The sequence below is a fragment of the Struthio camelus genome, chromosome 3 (assembly GCF_040807025.1).
Source record: "Struthio camelus isolate bStrCam1 chromosome 3, bStrCam1.hap1, whole genome shotgun sequence".
NCBI classification, from domain to species: Eukaryota; Metazoa; Chordata; class Aves; order Struthioniformes; family Struthionidae; genus Struthio; species Struthio camelus.
The window spans coordinates 148,082,261-148,103,443 of NC_090944.1; the positions used below are offsets into that span (position 1 = coordinate 148,082,261).

The following is a 21,183-nucleotide window of genomic DNA, read 5'->3' on the forward strand; positions in this document are numbered from 1 at the left end:
GGCCATAGGTGCCAGGCCCAGCAGCACAGGCTGCCCACAGGGCTGTGATTCACCGCACCATGTCCTCTTAGTCTCCATAGATGGGGTGGAGTGGAACGACGTCAAGTTTTTTCAGCTGGCAGCGCAGTGGCCAACGCATGTCAAGTACCTCCCTGTGGGCATCTTCGGCTACTCAAAGAGTGTGTGAGATGCACGCAGCCCTGGGGTCAAGCTGCAGAGGGTTATGGGAAGAGGTGGAGAGATGGACGTACTCGTGCCCCCTCTTTTCTGCTGGGCAGCACCTGTGGGGGCTGCAGCCCAGCCCCTGCCTGCTCTGTGGCAGGGGACACCACCCCCGCACTGCTGCCCAAAGATGAGGCCAATGAGACTGGGTCCAGGTACCCTCCAATGGCCCTCTCCCTCCCATGTTCCCCGGACAGCAGCCCAGGGCAAGGGCTGGCACCAGCTAGGAGGGATCTGGAAAGGGCTCGGGGCCTCCCTCACCCTAGCAGCGCCTGCTGGGCCAGCTCCGCATCCAGCCAGGGTTCCAGCTGGGCTGGGCCCAGCCAGGTTCCCCGGCCCTGGAGCCAACAGGGTTGCTTCGGGTGGGGCTGGAGGGCAGACAGAGAGCAGGGCCTGCAGACAGCTCCATCGAGGCAAGGTCCTCCCTCTGCACCGGCCCGGCACCAGTCCCCTCTGAAGGCCTCTCACTGCTGGATCCGGGCCTGCCCTACTCCTGGTGGGGATGGGGGGCTGAGCCCTGGCAGCTTTTCTAGTCCTTCTGTCACCCTCACACTTGGGCTGGTGAAGTGCTGCTGGGGCTGTCCCCAGGCTGCCAGGGCCACCCTTGTGTCCCCATCCATTCCCTGACCAGCCCAGCCCCATGGTGCTGCCAGCTGGAGGCATGGCATGGGGGTACTTGTGTTTTTTTTTTTCTTTTCTTTTTTTTACAAGATTCTATTTTTTTTAAATTTATTGTACGGTTACTTTTCTGGATTAATTTTAATAAATTAATGCTGGTACCATTATGGCAGGCGTGTGTGCCCCTCCATGCCTGTGGGCACAGCTCAGCAAAGCTAAGTGAGACCACCAGAGTGGGGATGGCAAGGCTGCTGCATCCCCCTCAAGTGCAGAGCTCAGGGTTGCCTGGCAAGAGGCACCACTGGTACTGGCCTCATACTGCTCCTGGCCACAAATTAGCCACAGCTCTCTCATGGACTATGAAACAGCACCAGGTGTGGCTTGGCTCATTTATTTAAAATAAAACCCCAGAGTCCTCAGGAATGGGCTGGCTGGGCCTAGGCTGGGCCTTCCCTGCCCAACCCAGCCCTTGTCTACCTGAACGTGGAAAAAGTCTGTCTCCTCTTGGCAGAGGCCGTGCTTGCTGCCGTCTTGATCTCTACAGTCTGAAAGGCAACCAAGGGCTGGATTTGGGACATGGGGGCAGGCGGGGGCTCAACAGAGACATACTCCAGGACCTGGGGCCTCCCCTCCTGGCGCCGGAGATAGCCCTGGTTCAGCAGGTGCAGGACGCAGGACAGCACGTCCACGCTGTGGCAGCAGAAGCTCAGGAACTGCAGCCCCGCTCCAAACTCGCCCTTCTGACAGGCGTCAATCACCTACGGCAGCAAGGGAGTCCCGCATTGCACTGCGGCACAGTGCCTGCCTGGGCAGCCCCTCTCTGCCTCCCCGCACGCCTTTGCCCTCCATACCCTGAACACCAAGTTGTCAATGTGGAGCTGCTGCTCCGCCTTGAGGATGCGGGTGATGAGGCAGCAGAGGACGTTCCTCTTCCTCTCCAAGGCACTGCCATCAGCCATCTCTGCCCTCAGGTACGTCTGCTGGGGCAGCAGCCTCAGGCGCCGGCCGGAGGCCTGAGCCAGGGCCGCCCGGTTCAGCCGCAGAGTACCTGGAGCTAGCACCCGGCCCAGGGTCAGCCGAGCCCCGAGCTGGGCCCCAAAGGAACCCCAACACGCACATGTGGCCAGTGCGCCGGACCCCGGGCCTCCCCTGGACCTTCCACTGCTACTTCCCCACGCAGCACCCCGACCCCTGTCCCCCTGCACGGCGCTCAGCCCCAGCCACGCACACAACCTCCAGCCCTGATCCCACATCGTCCTGAACCCCAACTGTGCATGTAGGCCCAAGCCCCAAAACTCATTCCCAAGCAGGGCCCCGAGCTGCAGCTTCACACACACACCCAAGTCCTCAGCCCTAGTCCCACACGTGACCCCCAAGCACTGGCACAGACAGGCCCACCCCGGCCCACTCCATCCCTCCACAACTGCCATACGTCCTACCCCAGCACCCGCTGGGGGCTCTGCCCTTGCGGGCACCCACACCACCACCACCACCCTGCGGGTGCCCCAGCCCCACACTCACCCCCCTGCGTGCAGCTCTGCACCAGGACACCCTCGCCGTGGGTCAGCGGTGTCAGCGCATGGTGCACCAGGTCAGCAGGGAGCCCTGTGGCCTGCAGCAGGGCATCCACAGCCACCTCCTGCCAGGAGGCGACAGGGGAGGGCAACAGCCAGCCACAAACACCCCTGCCGCACCAGCCCCAAGCCCCACCAAACAAGGTGGGGCGGGGGGGGCAGGGGGCTGTGCCCCAAACACTGCTGGAGACCCCACCAGCAGGGAAGGCACAGCCCTGCTACACCCCAGCATCAGCTCCAACCCTCACCCCACCATGGCCCCACGCCTACCTCCGCACTGTTGAAGCGCAGCAGGATGTACATCTGCAGCGTGGACACGTGCAGGACGCAGTCTCCAAACTGCAGCTCAGCGTGGCCCAGCCACGTCCACTGCAACCGCCGGGGCTTCGTGCACTCCCGGCCCAGCTGCCTCTGGCCTGCCAGGGATGTGGCATCAGCGCAGCAGCCGGGGTGCTCCCGGCATACCCCAGGGCTCCGGCCACCTCTGCCTGAGCTGCTACGGAGGGCCGGGGCCCCGGCGAGACCCCAGGCTCCCAGTGCCCCAGGACTCACTCCGCCTGCAGAAGTCAGCAAACTTGGCCAGGGGGGAGCTGAGCGCTGCCGAGAAAAACCTCCCAGGCTCGTCCATGTAGCAGAACGGGGAAACGGGCCAGCAGCGCGGGGACAGGACCAGCACCTTCACCTCCGGTGCCTCCACCAGGGACGCCTCCCCCAGCGCCTGGGCACACAGGCACGAGGGGGACTCAGGACAAGGCCTAGGACCTCCACAAGGAACACTCGAGGGCCCGGGCCTCCCTGACCCACTAGGCCACTCACCTCGTCCTCGGGGCTCTCCAGGCCTGTGTCCAGCTCCAGCAGCTGCTTGTCCTGCTCCTGCAGCTGGAAGAGGTAAAACTGCTGCTGGAGCTCCTCCGACTCGGCCAAGTTGCTCAGCATCTGCTGGGGGAAGCGGCTGGGGAAGCACAACCCGAGCTGCTCCACGACGGCCCCTTCCAGCCACGACGGCCCCTGCGCCAGGAGCCGGTCCCCCAGGTAGTACCTGCCACGGCCGCCAGCATCAAGACGGGGGCCAGCATGAGCCCTCCTCCAGTCCCGCAGCCCTCAGCCACCCGCCAGGAGCCGGCCCTGGCCTGTCCGCCCACCAACGTGCGTGGACCCAGCAGCACCAGTTTCTCCGCTCCCTGTCACCCACAGGGAACGTGCCTCCGCAGGCCAGCAGAGGCCACAGGCTCTCACAGCCTTTCCCTCTCCAACCCAGAGCCGCGCAAAGGGGGAGCACTGCCGCCACACCAGGGCCAGCCTGAGCCACGGCCTCAGCGCCATCCGCACCTCCCGTCACGCCGCGCCATGCTGGGCCCTCAAGTCACGCGGAGGCACAGCACCCCTCACCGGTAGAAGTGCTCAAAGGCTTGGGCGAGCTCCAGGCCACAGAAGACGACAAAGGGCTCCAGCATCTGCTGCAGCGGCCTCGTGCTGCCCACGACCCCACGCAGCTCCTGCATCTGCCTGTCGAGGTAGCGGGCAAACTGCTCGCTCACCTGCGGAGGGACAGGGCTGGCTGCCGACGGGGCTCACCAGGGCACAGCAGGGCAGGGGCAACACGCCTGTGCTCCTGCGGGGAGCAGGCAGGGAGCCCTGAGGCCCTCAGGCAGGCAGGGGCTGAGGGTGCCTCCAACACCAGCCCCAGGCAGGGAGCACCCGGGGAACGGGGCCACGCAGCAACAAACGCACTCAAGCGCGGGCAGCATCAAGGGCCGCAGTGGGGCTCCGTGGCCCAGGAGGGCACGCTGCGGCAGGGAGCACAGCGGCTGCCCAGAGCGCGCCCCAAGGCTGCGGGCCAGGACAGCCTCTGCAGCCTGCACCCAGCCCAGTGACGGGAGGGCCCCGTGCTGGCACTGCGCGCCCCGGCCCTCCTCGCACTCACGTGCAGGGCAGTCAGGAAGGAAAGCTGCAGCAAGGCCCCTGCGAAGCCCTGCGCCAGGGCCAGCACAAAAGCAGCCTGCTGCCCAAAGAGCTCCGCCGTGGCGCCGCGCAGGTGCTGGTACAGCTTGCAGTATCTCTCCACAACGTCCGGCGCCTGCCATGCTGCCTCCAGGAACCGCTGCACCTGTGGGGCACGGAGTGAGAGCAGCGAACCTGGAGCAAGGCCAACCCCACAGCCTGCGGGGCTGCCCGCAGCTCCGACCCTCGCTCTGCCCGCACCAACCCTGCAAGGCCCCAGCTGGCCTGGCCGCAGCCTTGCTACAAACCCTGGTGGTACCACGGGCTGCCGAGAGCCTGCAGAGGAGCAGGAGCACAGCTCTGAGAGCTGGCAAGGGCTGTGGGGAGCAGGACAGGCACGTGCAGATGCAGCCCAGCAAGAAATAAGCAGTCACCAATATGCAAAGGCTCCGGCCAGCAACCGCCCCGGCCTCAAGAATCGCCCCAACTGCGGGGCCAGGCTAAGGGCTGGGAACTGCCAGGAGAGTCAAACCTCACATCAGCGGAGGCATCCCAAACTGGCAGGGCCGCAAGCGCAGGGCTCGCTGCCCCCATGTCCCTCCACGCCCCGCAGCAGCCAGGGACAGGCCGGGGCCAACTGCCCCCATGACCCTCCAGGCCCCCGAGCGGCCAGGGACAGCCAGGGCCCCCGCCAAGCCCTGCTCCCCTCCCTGCCTGCCCTGCGCCCAGGGCCGGCTCCCAGCTGCCCCTCCTAGCCCTACCTGCTGCTGCACCACACCACGCCAGCACTGCGAGATGCCCCAGAGGCCACTCAGCTTCTTCGCCGCCACCACCTTTGCAGCCCCAGCTGGCACCTCCTTGTTCTTCCCATCCTTCCCACCTGCCAGGAGACAAGCCCAGGGCTGAGCGGGCCTCCACGGGCAGGCCCTGCACACTGATCGCCAGCAGCCTCCCCCTCTCCCTGGGGCAACATGGGGCAGGGGGAACGGGAGGCGCAGTCGCTGGGGGGCATGGCCACATGCCGCCTCCAGCTCTGGAGGCCTCTCCTGCCTCAGCACCTTCCCCAGAGCTTCCTGCTGGCTGCCCGACAAGCGCAGCCAGGCCTGGTGTCCTCGACCACAGCCCCCCTGGCCCCACAGCAGGGAAGGCCCTTGCTCACCAGCTCTGCCAGGGGCTCTCGCCTCCTCCAGCTCCGTGCCGCTGGGGTCCACGTGCACCAGGAGCTGGGTCAGGCGCCGCACGCGGGACCTGAAGACGGCATTGCGGCTCGTGGCACGGCAGGGCAGCTCCACACTCTCCAGGTATTTGCTCAGCAGCCAGGCCAGGGGGCTGATGCCACTGAAGTCTGCAAGGCCAGAGACTCAGAGCGGGATGCCTTGGGCTGGCGCTTGGCAGGGAGGGGCCCAGGTGAGCGCGGGGTACCTGGGCTGGTGATACTCTGCACCAAGGGGTTCACCAAGGCCTCCCAGCACGTCCTGCCCAGGGCCTGGGCCGCCTCGTCGTCGGGAAGGAAGCGGTCGGCAAAGGCCTGCTCATGCCGCAGCGCCCGGTTCAGCCTGCAACAAGCACCGGGCAGGGCACAACGTGGCCAGGCACCTGGGGACTGCCAACGGGGACCTCCCCCAAGGAAGCAGGACACACTGCTCGCTTCCTGCCCTGCCCTGTGCCAACCAAGACAACCAGGGCCCCTTGCTGTCCCAGCCCTCGCCCACCCTGGCGCTCGAGGCCCTCGCAGCTTTGCGCGCAGCTCCCGGGAGAAGCTGTGGGGCTGTGCAGTGCTCGCGGCCGTGAGATCCTGCCTGGGCCTCACCAACGCGCCAGCCCCTACGGGGCACCTCGCGGAGGACACAGGGTAACTGTGCCCGTGAGCCCAGCCTGAACGCAGGGGACCCCACGCTGGGCCTGGCCCTCCAGCACCCCTCATGGCCAGGGACAGCAAGGGGCCCGCCCCGTCACTCCAGGACACCTGCCTGCTCCTCCTCTGGCCCTGCAGTCCCCCCAGGGCTGCCAGCACCATCCTCCCAGGCCTCAGCACACCAGGCACGCGGCAGCGCTGCCAGGAGAGACCTCACCTGCCAAAGAGCTGCAGCAGTCGGCCCCGCTCCTGGCAAATCTCCTGGCACCACGCGTGAGCCCTGGCAGTGCAGAAGAGGAACGTCCGCCGACATAGCTGCTCCTTGAAGACGGGCCAGAAAGTGGGCTTGGGACCCAGCACCTCGATGCCACGCACACGCGTGTCAATGCCGCCCTGAGGGAGAGCACAACCCTCAGCTCCTCACACGAGGCCCCGCTACCCCAAGGCCAGCCCCACACAGCTGGGCCCCCCCCCAACTTCCCTACCTGCTGGCACCGCTTCACTCGGATCTGGATGATGGGCCAGAAGCGGGTCATGTTCTCCAGCAGGATCACTCTGCTGTCTGAGGGCAGGATGGTCACCTGCAGGCAGACAGCAAGCCCTCAGCACGCCAGGCAGCCAGCACAGGCTGCACGCCCGCTCCCCCTCCCACCCTCCAGGCAAGGCCACAGCCTCTCTCACCCCCCCCCCCCCCGCTGGCCCTTGCACCCTGCACAGCCTCAGGGCACCCCCAGCCACAGCTCTGGACTGTTGGCTCTCAGCCCCACCACACCAGACTGCTGCACACTGGGGCACAGGGCTCCTCGCAGCCAAGCCCCAAAGCACCTTCAGCCTCCAACCAGCACAAGGCTCCCCCAGCACAGCTCCTGCCATCCCAGCTTCTGCGCGAGCCACCCCCACAGCCATTCGCTTCCCAGGGCCCTGGTGGGAGACCCTCACAGGGCACAGCAGGCACCAGCCAGCAGCTCCCGCAGAGCGGCCATCGCCCAAGGAGCACGTGCCAAACTCACCGCGTTGAGCACAGTGTTGATGTTAGCAGGGCTCTCTCCCCCCAGCACCACAACGCGGGCTGGCATGTAACTCGAATCCTCGCTGGCCACCAGCATGCTCATCTCCCTGCAGTGGGGCAGCCGCATCACTGCCGGATGCGGCCCATCAGCCCTGCCCCAACAGCCCCTCACCCCCACGCCCTGGCTCCTGATGGCCCCACGGCCCACTACCCGCGTCCAGCTCCCCTCTTCCTCGCTGGCGCGGGGCCCGCTCAGCACCTCCATGCCGCCTCTGGCCCTCCCGGCCCCACAGTCCCTCCAAGCCCAGCCCCACCTGATCACCACGCCACACTGCATGTAGACAGTGATGGAGTGGGAGCCAGTGCTGCCGTTCGACTCCCAGTACGTCTTGGGGTTCCCGTCCGTGAGCTTGCTGGCACGGTGGGCGTTGGAGGAGACCTGAACCTTCTCCCAACACTTGTCCTCCTTCACCTCCACGCTGGAGCCTGCAGGCACAGGCCACAGCTGCCAGCTCAGCACGGACCAGGGCCGGGGCACCCCGCTCCCACTCCCCATACTCACCTCGACACAGGTTGCGCAGAAAGACATCAAAGAAGGGGATGCTGATGGGCTGGTGGCTCCGGCGGTGCTCCTCAATCTGCCCCAGGACCAGCTGGGCGACAGGCCCTTACTGCGGACCCCAGGCTCTCCTCCCCTTGCCTGCTTCAGGGCAGGGGCAGGCAGCTGCCCCTCTGCACCGAGGACTAACACATGGCCCCCCAGCCCCAGCGCCTCCCCCAGGCCCACCTGGATGCAGCCAGCCAAGATGCTGGTCGTCAGCTTCCTGTAGAGGCTCGCGTACTTCTCGCAGTCGCTCACCAGCTCGCGCAGGGCTGGCGCCAACGGCAGAGCCGCGCTGTGCTTGTCCAGGGCTTTGCCCAAAGCCTCCTGGGTGCCCGCGCGGCACATCACCACCGCGCAGTCCTTGCTGGCGGTGGCCAGGCGGTGCAGGAAGCGAACGACCTCCTGGACCACCTGCCGAGGAAGGGGCTATGAGCAGCTCGGCCGGCACGGGGAACCCACCAGGACCCAGCAGTGCTGGGCTGCAGCGCTTCAGCCCCTCTGCCCCCGACGCCGCAACAGCGCCCGCGAGAGCCCGCCACGTCCCGCCACGCTGCACACCCAGCCAGAGGGACGTGGCCACCGCTGGGACAGCCACCCCCCACCTCTCCCGCCGGGGCTGTCATGGCGAGGCAGCGGCTGCCGCAGGCGGAGACCCAGCCCCACCGGCCCACAGCACAGCCAGCAAAGCCCTCCCCGCCTGCTGCGAGCCCACGGCCCCCTCACCTCCTGGTCGTTGCTGTGGGCACTCATGGAGGACAAACAGGGTTCAACACACTCGTGCCAGGGCAGCAGGTCCTCCTGGTAACCGTCCAGAAACTTGTTCAGGATCCTAAGTGAGGGAGGAGCTCCGCACTGAGGCTGCGGTACACAGACCGCGTGCTGGAGGCAGCCCCATTTCTCTCCTCCGCCTAGAAGGCTTCCACCCCACAGCGGCTGGGGGCCAGGGCTCCCTGGGCACCCAGGACACCCCACCTGCACTCACACGCATGCTGCGCTGCCCCCAGATGTCCCTACCAGCATCCGCACACATGCTGGGGGGCCCCCACCTGCCCCTGCACCCAAGCAGCACTCGCACAGGTGCTGCACTGTCCCACGCCCCCACCGGCCCCCCAAGACCTCCCCACTAGCACCCACCAACACGCCCCTCGCATCGCTGCACGTCCCCCAACAGCCCCACCAGCACGTGCTGCAGAGCCCCCGGACTCCCAGCGCATCCCCACTGGCCACCCACAGCCACCTCCAGCCCCACCTGAGGACGCTCAGGCTTGCGGCCTTCTCCGCCCCCAGCAGCTTGAAGCTGCGCAGCAGCAGCACGAAGCACTCGCGGTCCCGCAGCACCTGCGCAGCCTCGCCAGAGGGGATGGTGCCCTTGCCGCAGAGGTGCCGCTCCAGGGCCACCACCGCCTCCCTGGAGAGGCCGCCGGCCCACAGGTTGCCCACCAGCGTCCGCACGTCCATGTCCCCCAGGTCCAGCGCGGCCTCTGCACCTGCCACGGCAGGGACAACACGTAGCGCCAGCCCCGGCGCTCGCTAGGCAGCTGCCGGCACGGCCCTCTCCCCAGGCAGCACAACCAGCCCTGCCCTCTGCGCCTGCAGGGCCGCGGCCCAGCCGGGGCGCAGCCCGCACGGTACCTGCCGTCTCCAGGCTCAGGAGCACCTCGTGCTCCGCTAGCCGGCTCATCGCGCTCAGGGCTAGCGTCTTGCTGGGGCAGCCCGTGCTCTGCCCCTCCCGCCAGCAGCTCCGCAGCACCGCGGGGAGTTCGCAGCTCACCAGCTGCTCCGCCAGGCCCCGGTGGCTGTCGATCAGCATGTTCACCACCAGCAAGCCATTCCGCACGCCCGAGGAGCCCCTGCGCGGACAGAGCGATGCCGGCACCTTCCTCCTCACGTACCGAGCCTCCCCTGCGCCCAGCAGCTGCCTGCCTTCCCCGCTCAGCCACCCCCTCGCCTCCAGCCTCTCTCCTCGCCCTGCCCCTACCCTGCAACCCTCTGCATGGTGCTCATGGCAGCAGGGATGGCGCTCAGCAGGCTCGCCGAGCCCTCGCTGGAGGCAGAGCCGATGCTGGCAAAGATCTCCCGCATCATCTGCGCGTCGCCATCGTTCAGGGGCGAGGGCTTCTCACTGGCACCTCCCGGCTCGCTGCTCCCAGCTCCCACCAGCACCCTCAGGGCCTGCAAGGCAAACAGCAGCTCACGAGGCCAGTGGGCAGCACCCAGGGCAAGCCTGTGCCACGGCCCTCCCACCCACGGCAGCCCCTCCATCGCGCTCACCGCCAGGCCAGCCTGCTGCACCACGCTGGACGAGGCGTGCTGCTGCATGCAGGCCAGCACAGCCCGCACGCCACCTTCCGTGGCAAACGCCACGCGCCAGTCATATTTGACCATCAGCACGGCGAGCAGTCGCAGCGTCAGCGCCACCAGCCCCTTCTCCGCTACCTCGGCGCTCAGCAGCTCCACCGCCATCTTCACCAGCTTCTCCCTGCGTGCGGAACGGCACCTCAACAGGGGCCTCCGGCACTGCCGCCGGCACCCCAGGGCCTGCCAGCTACCTCCTCCCTGCCCGTGCGGCTCTACCATGCTTAGAGGTCAGACCAGGAAGAGACCTGCCTGGGCCGCGCAGACACAGCATCCACCTCCCTTTTTCACACCCACGCTCCCACGTACCTCCTTTCCCACCTCCGCTTCCGCCTCCCCACACTCCCAACTCTGCCGCCGTCCCCCTCCCTGCGGACACAGCCCTTCCCCAGCCAGCAGGAGGAACCTGCCAGCCCCGGCGGGGCAGCACCCCCGCGGCTCACGCCACACACCTGGTCCCCAGCCCGCCCTGGGCTTTGCCAACTTGCCGCTCGAGCCCAGGCTCCTCCTCCAGGATCTTCAGCATGTGCTTGAGCCCGGCTAAGCGCAGGCCCACCTCCGAGCTACTCCTCTGCATCACATCCACCACGTCCACGATCTTCGCCAGCGAGCCCCTCTTGCTGGCCCCCTTGGAGCTGCCAAACACTGCGGGGCAGGTGGGAGGCAGAGACGCAGGTGTCAGCGCACCAGTCACGCTGCCAGGGCCTGCCAGCACCCCCACGCCGGCCTCTCCCCGGGCCACCTCCAGGTGCCCGGCCTCCTGCCCCCTGCCCACAGCCACCCTCCAGCGGGCCAGCGGAGCCACCTGGCAGACGGGGCCCTCCAGCACCACGGGGGCCCCAGGGCCAGCCCAGCACGCAGCAGGCACTTACCTTTGCTCTGCTCCTCCGTCACCTCTGGGAAAAACAGACCTTCCCTCTGGAGGAGCTCGCTGAACAGCTGGCAATCCGACTTCTCCGCTGCAGCGGGGGCTCGGGGTGCCAGTGCCGCGGCAAGAAGGTCTTCCTCTGCCGCCTCGGCCAACACAGCTTCAGGCCTGGTGTTCCCGCAGCTGGCCCCCTCCGAGGACACCACGGCGCTCCCCCCGCCATCCTGCTCAGCCCCTCTGCCGAGGAAGTACTTGGCGTAGACGCGGGAGCCTCGCAGGTCGCTCCGAGCACTGCCCTGGCAACGCTTCTCCAAGACCCGCAGCACTTTCTGGGCCAGCTCCGCAGACACCCGCAGCTGCATCAGGCCTTCTTCATCCAGCTCCCACAACTGGGCACACGGGGCCGAGTTAACCCTCACGGACCCACTGCGCACCCCACACCCGCTGCAACGGCCAGCGCCAAACCAGATGCCAAGGCTGCACACAAAAGGGCTATTCCCCTGCCCCAGCCTCCCCCAGCCAGCCCCAACACAACGAGCACCAGCCCAGCCCTCCCGCCTGCGCTCACCACCCAACAGCCGCCAGCAGAATCACCCCACGCCTCCCCCTCGCACGCCCCAACCTCGCTGGACCCTGCCGTTTCTCTGGGGTCGGCAGAGGCTGCCTTTCCTCTCCTCTGGCCTTACCCCTTTGCTGCCCCCAGCCCTCCACGTTTTGGGCATCCCCCACCCGCTTGCCTACTTCAGGCCTGTTTCTCCCCTGCTCGCGCTCTGCCAGCACAGCACACGCCTGCGCTCCCCTGCTCGCAGCCCGGTCATCTCCCTAACGTCCCTCCCTCCTGCCTCCCCGCTCTGCGGGCTCTGTCCCGTCTCCGTACCTGCTCTGCCTGCTCTTGCTGGACGAGGCGGGTGATCTCCTCCTGCTCCTGCACTTCCAGCTTCCTCACAAAGAAGAGCAGCTCCCACCACTCGGCGCGGCTCAAGGTCTCTGCGGGGTCACTTGGCTGCTCCCCGAGGTAAGGCAGGGAGTACAGCCCCCCAAAGGGCTTGGAGAAGAGCGGCTGCGCAACTGCGGAGAGCAAAGCGAGGGAGAGCACTGTCAGCTCCACCAATTCCCCCTCAGCAGAGCTGTCCTCAGCCACAGACCCCTCACTCCCATTGAGAGAGCTCATGTGGATTCTCTAGGTAGAACAGACTCCCTCTGTCCCCTAACTCACTGTGGGAAAGGAAGCTACCAGGAGGGCAGCAAGAGAGAGGGGACATGCTGGGAGAAGACCCTGGAAGCTGGAGAGATGGAGATTAAGGTCTTCGCTTGAACTCCTTTTGAGCTGAAGTGCTGGAAAAGCACACAGCCAAAATGGGCACCCCTAGCTCACTGCTCCCTCAGCCTACTCCTGAGTCCCTGGAAAGTTTTCTAGTGCCACCAGAGAAGGTGCCAGGGCAATGTACTTGGTCACTCAGTCCTGGCAGGACCCATGGTGCCAGCCCACAACTGCAGAAGAGCCAGGGAGAAAAGCTGCAGGCCCAGCCAACACAGTGTGCAGCTGGCTGCTGCGAATATTCACCTGCTGCCAGCTTGCGGTTGTGCGTCAGGGTGGACACCCTCTCCTGAGCCTCACGCTCCTCTGGCCCTGAGGGGCCAATGATCTCCACCATGTGCCAGTGAACCCAGTACGTACAGCCCAGGGCTTGCCAGTACACCTGGAGAGGAGAGCCCGTCACATGCACGACTCTGGAAACACTGGCCTGACGAAACTGTTTGCACCCAAGGCCCCGTGTGCCCCATACCACAATCACAGTGTGGACAGGCCCCTCTGCAACCCCCTGGAGGGTACCTGGACAGGTGGGGTGCCATCATTGCTCTGACGGAAGTCACCTTCATCGCCCGCGCTGACCTGTTCGTAGTCCTCCAGCATGCGCACCCGCATGCCGCGCAGCAGGTTTGCCTGCACGTACTCCACGTAGCTGCTGCGGCTGGGGAAGGCTGAGCGGGTCTTGAAGGCACTGGGCTCTTTTGGTGGGGGAGCGGGGGCTGCTTGAGCAGCAGGGCGGGCTGGAGCCTTGGGCTGGAAGATGGAGCGGGCGGTGCGAGGCTGCGTCCCCTGCGGCGACGACAGCTCCAGCTTGTGCCTGTGGTCCCAGCCCATCACGCGCACCAGCTCCGAGATGAGGTTTGCCATAGCCATGCTGAACTCAAACTCCTGCTTCACACGGCTCCTCTCCCCGCCAAGCGAGCCGGACACGGCGCGGTCCTGCGGCTCCCCTCCCTGCTCCGCACCACTGCTGAGCTTGTCCACAAGAAAAGTGACGCACAGGTAGCGCTTCACCAGGCCAAAGAGCAGCTTCCCGGGGATCTGCAAGAGGCACAGCTGTCAGATCCCCAGCCACCGCAGCGCCTCTGGCTCGCTCCGAGGCACCAGCTTGTCCCCAGCCAGCTTCCCGGCACGGCCTCGCACCAGCAGGCAGCAGCACAGCCCTCGCAGCCCACCCTCACCTCCCTGATCAGAGACGAGGCTTCCTACACGCTCTCCGCCAGCCCTCGGCCTCACGCCAGGCCCACACCCGCGGCCGGCTCTCCCGACACCCGGTCCCGCTCAGCTGCCCAGCAACAACCACCCTCCCTTCCTCTCCTGGCCCCAGGAGAAGGACGAGACCCCCGGCACCTACTCTCTCCCCTCCTGGCCCCCAAAGTCCTCGCGTCTGGGGCTCCCCATGCCAGCTACCTGGGGAAGGTGAATCCCTTCGAAGGACATGCAGTACTCTTCAGAGGACGTCGTCTCGGCAAACAGCTCCAGCAAGGTGTAGCGGCTGTCAAAGCCCATGTGCTGCTCGATGCCGTCCTGCTGGCTCAGGGACAGCAGGACATAGGCCCGGCTCCCTGCAGCAACAACAGTAACCCCTCAGGCCCCCAGAGACACCCCACGCACCACCTTCCTGCGGCAGACAGGCTTTGGCAACCAAGGAACAACTTTGCTGCTCGGTGACATCTAGAACTGCGTTTTCTCCTTTGACCTGGGCTGGCAACGTTTCGCTCCGCTAAATAAAACTGCATTTTTTCACCCCTACAGCTCTGAGATTCCCCCAAAAACAGCAACTCCAAAGAAATGACTCCAGAATGACTGTTTTTCTTATGTGGCACGCCGATCTGAACTTGAACCGCTCCCCCGTCTGCCCCACGAGCTTTGGCCCTGCAGCAGGGAAAGCCATGCAGCTCCTGCTGCACACACACCACCACCTCCCCTAGCCTACAGGCTCCTTCCAGGGGCACCCGAGCCACGTTAGGGACTTCCGAGCCTTGGCAGCTCCTCTCCAACGAGGAGAGCGGGCGGGGAGCAGCTGAGCCTGCTTCTACCCACCAGGGCCTGAGGAGAGGCTCCCTGCCGAGAACAGGCCAGAGCCTCTCCGGCGACACCGAGCAGCAGAGACGGCCTGACGCTCTGCCACCCGCCCTCGGCACCGCCAAGCAGCTCAGCGGCATCCCAGCTCGGGAACTCGTCAGGCAAAAGAGCTCCCCAAGACCACCCTCTCTTAGAGCACCCCAGACGACTACACCCCAGACAGCCGCTTGCAGAGCTCAGGCTCGTTCGCCCCCTTTTGCCGACCAGCCCCAAGAGGCTCCGTTTCCCAGACATCCCGCGCCTACAAAAGGACCGGCACCGCTCGGCAGCCCAGCGGCAACCCCTCAGCGGCACCGAGACGCCAGCACCCCTACCTGCGTCGTGCGAAGCCAGAGCCCTCAGCATCTTGCCAGCGCTGCGGCGGATTTGCTTCTCCTTGTGGCACAGCATCTCCATCAGCAGGTCGAGGGCTCCCGTCTCCTTGAAGGCGCCCGTCAGCGAGCCGATGCTGGCATACGCGCTCAGCACGTGGATGGTGTTGAGGATGGAGGACTCGGGAGCCCCAGTCCCGGCCATCTGCCGACCAGCTCGCTGCACCAGGCTCCTGACGTCAGCCTTCATCTCCAGCAGCGACGCTTCGTCCAGCGCGACATCTGCGGGGAACGGGCTGGGCGCCTTCTCCTCTTTCACCCACCGCCCGTCCAGCTTCCTCTTGCCCAGCAACATCGGGCAGCTGGCGCACACCTCTTCTGCCGACATCCACATCAGGATGTTCTCCGGCTTGCTTTCCGCACAAGAGTCGCTGCTGCTGCCTGCTGCTCTCTCCTCCAAGCTGACGACGCTCCACCGGATCAGGTACTCGGGGTGGCCGTCGTGGCCTCGCCGCTGCCGCAGCAGCTCCTCCGGGTAGGCCTGCAGGTTGGGTCCCAGCTGCACGAGCAGGTTGCCGTCACGCCTCTCGCTCACCATGATGGCAAACGCGTCTGCGGAGACAGAGGGGGAGGAGGAGCAGGCAGCGGCGGCCCGGGCTGCCTGCGGCGCTCGGAGGCAGCCGCCGCCCCGCGGGCAGCGCCGCCCGCCCCGGCCGCCGCTGCGCCGCCCGCCCCAGGCCCCAGGCCCCAGGCCCGGCCGGGGCCCGCGGCGCCCCCAACGCGGGGCGTTAACCGCCCAGGCCCTCGGGCCAACGCGCTCCCGCCGAGGCACCGAGCGGCGCCGCGCCGCGCCGGGCCCGCCCCGGGCTCCCCCCGAGCTCCTCCGCGGCTGCCTCCGCGGACCCGGGCCGGGGGAGGCCCCAGAGCGCGCGGGAGGAGCCCCCTGAGGCCGCCGCCGCCGCCGCCTCACCTCCGCCGCCGCCGCCGCTTCCGGGTCCGCCGGCGTCAGGGGCACGGCGGCGCGCGCGCGCGGACGGCGGCCGCGCAGGACCAAGCTTCGCCCGCGAGCGGACGAGCCCGCTCACAGCCAGCCGCGGGGCGGGGCCGCACGCGGGGGGCGCGCGGGGGGCGGGGCGGAGAGGGGCGGGGCGGAGAGGGGCGGGGCAGCGGGGGGCGGGGCAGCGAGGGGCGGGGCAGCGAGGGGAGGGGGGGCCCTGTGGGGCTGGAGGCCGTATGGGCTGGGGGGCAGTGAGGGGCCGGGGGCCATGTGGGCTGGGGGGGCAGTGAGGATTGGGGGGCCGTCTGGGGCCGGGGTCTGTGTGGCCTGGGGGCCGCGAGGGTCTGGGGGCCGTGTGGGTTGGGAGGGTAGTGAGGGGCCAGGGGCCATGTGGGCTGGGGGGGCAGTGAGGATTGGGGGGCCGTCTGGGGCCGGGGTCTGTGTGGCCTGGGGGCCGCGAGGGTCTGGGGGCCGTGTGGGTTGGGAGGGTAGTGAGGGGCCAGGGGCCATGTGGGCTGGGGGGGCAGTGAGGATTGGGGGGCCATCTGGGGCCGGGGTCTGTGTGGCCTGGGGGCCACGAGGGTCTGGGGGCCGTGTGGGTTGGGAGGGTAGTGAGGGGCCGGGGGCCATGTGGGCTGGGGGGCAGTGAGGATTGGGGGGCCGTCTGGGGCCGGGGGCTGTGTAGCCTGGGGGCCGCGAGGGTCTGGGGGCCGTGTGGGTTGGGAGGGTAGTGAGGGGCCGGGGGCCATGTGGGCTGGGGGGCAGTGAGGATTGGGGGGCCGTCTGGGGCCGGGGGCTGTGTGGCCTGGGGGCCGCGAGGGTCTGGGGGCCGTGTGGGTTGGGAGGGTAGTGAGGGGCCAGGGGCCATGTGGGCTGGGGGGGCAGTGAGGATTGGGGGGCCGTCTGGGGCCGGGGGCTGTGTGGCCTGGGGGCCGCGAGGGTCTGGGGGCCGTGTGGGTTGGGAGGGTAGTGAGGGGCCGGGGGCCATGTGGGCTGGGGGGCAGTGAGGATTGGGGGGCCGTCTGGGGCCAGGGGCTGTGTGGCCTGGGGGCCACGAGGGTCTGGGGGCCGTGTGGGTTGGGGGGGCAGTGAGGGGCCGGGGGCCGTGTGGGCTGGGGGGCAGTGAGGGGCTGGGGGCCATGTGGGCTGGGGGGGCAGTGAGGATTGGGGGGCCGTCTGGGGCCGGGGGCCGCGAGGAGCCGGGGGCTGTGTCCTCGCTGGCTGGCCGACCCTGCGGTTATGGGGCGCAGGTGGGTCTGCCTCCCGGGTGGGGACAGGACAGGCATGGGGACGGGAGCAGCCATTGGCTGCCAACAGGGACCTCGTCCCCACAGTAGCACTGGGGCCTAGGAGAAGAGGGAGGGTTGAGGTCACGCGACCGTTCAGGCTGGACGGGATCTTCAGGCTCCAGTCCAACCTCCTGCTCGCTGCAGGAGCAGTGCTGGGGTCCCACCAGGCTGCTCTGGGCTTGATCCAGTTGGGTCCTCCAAGGGCAGAGAGAGGACAGCCTCTTGGGGCCCCTGCCTCACGGCCTGGCTGGCCTTGTGGGTGGAAAGTTCTTCCTGATGTTCAGTCTGAAACACTCATTTCATCTTAGGCCTCTGGTCTCTCATCCCCCCCACCATGCACCGCTGAGGAGCCTAGCTCTGTGTTGATGACCTCCCCATACATCCTAGGGGCCTGTTAATTCCCCCTGAAGTCACACCTTCTCCAGGCCAAGCAAGCCCTGGTCCCTCAGCTTTTCCTCACGAGGGCAAGCGGTCCGGCCCTGATCATCTTGGTGACCCTGCATTGAACGCAATCCAGTTTGCCCACATCTTTCTTGTGTAGAGGGGCCCAATAAAGTCTCTAGATGCCGTGTAAGGGGTGCTGAATGAGGGGGATGATTCCTTCCCTCACTTCCTGGCCCTCACTGCTGACCCATGCTCAGCTCGTGCCCACTAGGCTGCCAGAGCGTTTCCCTGGCCAGTGTGGCCCCAGCCTGTATCATTGGTGGGGGCTCTTCCTTCCCAGCCACGGGACTTTGCATTTCTTGTTGAATTTCAGGAGGTTTCTGTTGTCCCCTTCCTCCAGCCTGGCCAGGTCCCTCTGGATGGCAGCCCTACCCTCCAGCGATATGGACTGTTCCCCCCAAATTGGGATCATTTGTCAAAGCACGCACCCCATCACCTCCTCCAGGCCACTGACAGAAATGCTAAACAGGACAGGTCCCAGGCTGGACCCCTGCAGTACTCCACTTGTTACTGGCCTCCTTGTAGTCTCCATCCAAACCACAGCATCCTAACTCGGGCACAAGACTATTGTGAGACAGTGCCAAAAGCTCTGCTAAAGTCGAGGTAAACGACATCCACTGCTCTCACCTCTTCCACAAATCCAGCTTTTCCATCATAAGAGGCGCTCAGGCTGGTGAGGCAGGATTTACCCTTGGTCAATCCATGCTGCCTGCTCCCCACCACCATCTGCTCCTCCACGTGCCAGGAAGACAAAGGTTATCTGGCTGTCTGCAATGCAAATGGCTCTCAAATTAATAGGCTGAGCTCACTGCGCTTGCTGGGGAGCTCAGGACACTCCTTTTCATTTCCAGATAGGCACTTGCATTTTTATACAAATTTCTAATTAAATGTGGATTAATAGTTTGTTCCAGAGGCTGGTACGGTTTGATGTTGCCCAGTACCCTCCAGTAGCAGTCCAGGTGCCAGCCAGAAGATGAATAATCTTGTTTACATCTGTCCCTGGGGAGGTCCCTGCTTGGAGGAGGTCTCTCCCGTCTCTCCCATCAGGGCCAAGCACTCTATTTTGTCTCTTTTTTGTTTTTTATATTCTTGGAGCATTACCGGAGCTCTGAGATGACAAGGTCTCTGCTTCCCCATTCCTTAGAGGCTTCCCTAGGCTGGTGACCACTTTCATGACTTGAGCTCACATGGCTTTTCTCTTGCCTGAGCACAGCAGAGGGGTTCCCCCTCCGCTGCTTCACGAGCCAACGGCAGAGCAGAGGAAGGGCCTGGCACAGAGCCACTCCATGCCCAGAAGTCTGCCTCACAGTCAACCTTAGTATGATTTGAGCCTACCAAAACCCCTGTCCACCCCAAGCCCCAGCCAAGACAGCCTACAGCTTGGCAGCCATCTCTCCTGGCAGTTTTGAGTCCTGTCAGGGTCCAAACTCATAGGCAGGTGCATCCCATGAGCCCCCACTCAGAAGAGACAGCAGTAATGGGACAGCAGTAGGGTGAAGGACACTTTATTGGCCTCCATCTCACTCCTGCGCCGCAGCCCGGGGCAGGTTGACATAGCTCTTCATGGGTGGGAGAGGCTTGATCTTGCGTCCAGCCCAACCGCCCTTACGATGCCACAAGCCCGTGTGCGGGCGTTTGCCCAGCCAGCGGTTCCGGCCCGCCTTCCCGATCACCCTCTTGTTGTGGTCGACGTTGGACACGCGGCCCACTGTGGCCACACAGGTCTCCAGCACCTGGGGGACGGAGAAGGCCCGTGAGCCTCCCCGCTGACACGCGGCCGCAGGCCCAGGCAGGCAGCCAGCAGTCAGGACGGGGACAGCACAGCTCCTCTACCTGCATGTGCCTCTTGGAGGGCAGTTGCACGATGGCCGTCCCATTCACCTTCCTCAGCAGCACCCCGCAAGTCCCTGCAGCGGGCCAGAGGGAAGAAGGCAGCTTCTCTGAGCTGCAGGACAAAGTATCGCACCCCCAGCCAGAACGTCCTGGCAGGGAAGCTGCCAAAGCCCCTGTCTCCACCCTTTGTGCAGCTGCTCTTCCCAAAGGCAGGGCCTCGAGGCACCACCAGGAAGGGCTGTCCCCACCTGTCCCCACCTCCCCGGGGTGCCATGTTGCACCCTAGCACTAGGAGAAAAGAGGGCAGCGACTCCAAGCAGCGCCCCTCTGACCTCCCCCCCAGCTCTGCTGAGCCAAGTGCGGGGGCCCCCCCGCGCAAAGACGCACCAGCTGCCCGGATGTACTGCGCCCCCTTCCCGGGGTGGCTCTCCAAGTTGCAGATCAGCGTGCCCACAGGCAGGGCCCCCAGAGGATAGGCGTCCCCTTCGTTGGCCGACACTGGAAGACAGCCGCCGGTGAGCGCGGCACAGCGCAGCGTGGCTGGCGAGCCCCCGCGCGGGGCCGGGGCAGCCCCCGGCGGGCACCTGCCATCCTGCCGATGTGAGACGAGTTCTTGAGGACGTCCCCCGGCTGCATGTTCTCCGTGGCGATGATCCAGCGCTTCCGGTTGCCGCCGGCCACCAGGGCGATGTCAGCCGACCTGCGAGGAAAGCCGAGGCGTGGGGGGAGAGGGGAAAGGGGGGGGGGGGCTGGCCACAGGCGGCCACCCCGGCGCTCACCTGCACGGGTCGTAGCGGACGGCGATGACCTTCTCCTCGAAGGGGGCCGCCGGCGCCCCCTCCTCGTACCGCAGCCGCTGGAAGTCGATCATGCGGTACCGCCGCTTGTGCCCCCCGCCGATGCCGCGCACGCGGATGCGGCCTGCGGGGAAAGAGCGCGGCTCCAGGCGGGGCCTGCTGCCCCCCACCGCCCCTGCTGCCCCCCACCACCCCCGGCACGGCCGTGGCCCTCGCTGCCCCCCTGGCCCCCACCACCCCCGGCCCAACCCGGTCCCCCGCCGCCCCCCCCCGGCCCCCACTGCCCCCAGCCGCCCCCAGCCCAGTCCCCGCTGCCCCCCTGGCCCCCACCACCCCCGGCCCAACCCGGTCCCCCACCACCCCCCCCGGCCCCCACTGCCCCCAGCCGCCCCCAGCCCGGTCCCTGCTGCCCCCGGCCCCCACCACCCCCGGCCGCCCCCGACCCTTGCTATCTCCGGTCCCCGCCGCCCCCCCGCCCCCCGGCCCTCGCCGCCCCCCAGCCCCGGCCGCCCCCCAGCCCCGGCCCTCGCCGCCCCCGGCCCCCACCACCCCCGGCCGCCCCCGACCCTTGCTATCTCCGGTCCCCGCCGCCCCCCCGCCCCCCGGCCCTCGCCGCCCCCCAGCCCCCGCCGCCCCCCGGCCGCCCCCCAGCCCCGGCCCCCCGGCCCTCGCCCCTCGCCGCCCCCGGCCCCCCGGCCGCCCCCGCCGCCCCGCACCTGTGTGGTCGCGGCCGCCTGTCTTCTTCATGCCCACGGGCCGCACCGTGTACTTGACGCGGCACTTCCACAGCGGGTCGGTGGTGCCGCGCGGCGCCGAGCCGCTCAGCGCCCGCGCCCAGCCGGCGACCAGCGGCAGGGACGGCAGCGGCGGCGGGGACGGCAGCAGGGACGGCAGCGGCGGCGGGGACGGCAGCGGGGACGGCAGCGGGCCGCTCCGCGCCGCCGGCGCCAGCAGCGCGCCCAGGGCCCGGCACAACCGCGCCGCCGCCATGACACCGCGCCGCCGCCTCCGCCCCGCGCCTGCGCGGTGGCTCCGCTGAGGGGGGGGAGAGGCGCCCCGGCCGCCATGT

General features: G+C 67.3%; 3 protein-coding genes across 13 annotated transcripts in view; 1 reads left to right on the plus strand and 2 right to left on the minus strand.

Annotated features, from left to right (window-relative positions):
- The window catches only part of LOC104142969 (phosphofurin acidic cluster sorting protein 1), a 70,445-nt gene extending 69,438 nt beyond the window's left edge, over nt 1-1,007 (plus strand). For all 3 annotated transcript variants that reach the window (XM_068940871.1, XM_068940872.1, XM_068940873.1), the window contains one exon: nt 72-1,007. In XM_068940871.1, the coding sequence (XP_068796972.1) occupies nt 72-187 (116 nt within the window). In that variant the 3' untranslated portion in view covers nt 188-1,007. The remainder of the gene's footprint in view (nt 1-71) is intronic.
- Nucleotides 929-15,835, minus strand: LOC104142970 (cullin-9). 9 transcript variants are annotated; one of them, XM_068940869.1, is made up of 30 exons: nt 15,725-15,835; nt 14,758-15,366; nt 13,769-13,923; nt 12,881-13,399; nt 12,611-12,746; nt 11,924-12,114; nt 11,051-11,435; nt 10,631-10,823; nt 10,095-10,302; nt 9,802-9,995; nt 9,456-9,673; nt 9,073-9,310; nt 8,547-8,652; nt 8,007-8,234; nt 7,782-7,872; nt 7,534-7,705; nt 7,221-7,326; nt 6,696-6,791; nt 6,428-6,531; nt 5,778-5,911; nt 5,515-5,700; nt 5,117-5,235; nt 4,339-4,521; nt 3,804-3,952; nt 3,231-3,453; nt 2,967-3,132; nt 2,685-2,830; nt 2,362-2,479; nt 1,692-1,894; nt 929-1,598 (listed from the first exon to the last, which is right to left on the minus strand). In XM_068940869.1, exons 2-30 carry the CDS (start codon nt 15,350-15,352, stop codon nt 1,314-1,316), a joined length of 5,847 nt encoding a protein of 1,948 aa, XP_068796970.1. In that variant the 5' UTR covers nt 15,353-15,366; nt 15,725-15,835; the 3' UTR covers nt 929-1,313. The 9 variants fall into 9 exon arrangements, 5 of the variants coding, with proteins under 5 accessions (XP_068796970.1, XP_068796969.1, XP_068796966.1 ...); XM_068940868.1 differs by having other exon boundaries at nt 2,967-3,156; XM_068940865.1 differs by having other exon boundaries at nt 6,428-6,603.
- A 3,138-nt stretch (nt 15,836-18,973) lies between these two features.
- Nucleotides 18,974-21,115, minus strand: MRPL2 (mitochondrial ribosomal protein L2). The gene is made up of 6 exons (XM_068940874.1): nt 20,831-21,115; nt 20,097-20,238; nt 19,902-20,017; nt 19,705-19,815; nt 19,318-19,391; nt 18,974-19,217 (listed from the first exon to the last, which is right to left on the minus strand). Exons 1-6 carry the CDS (start codon nt 21,102-21,104, stop codon nt 19,005-19,007), a joined length of 930 nt encoding a protein of 309 aa, XP_068796975.1. The 5' UTR covers nt 21,105-21,115; the 3' UTR covers nt 18,974-19,004.
- Between the last annotated feature and the right edge of the window lie 68 nt (nt 21,116-21,183).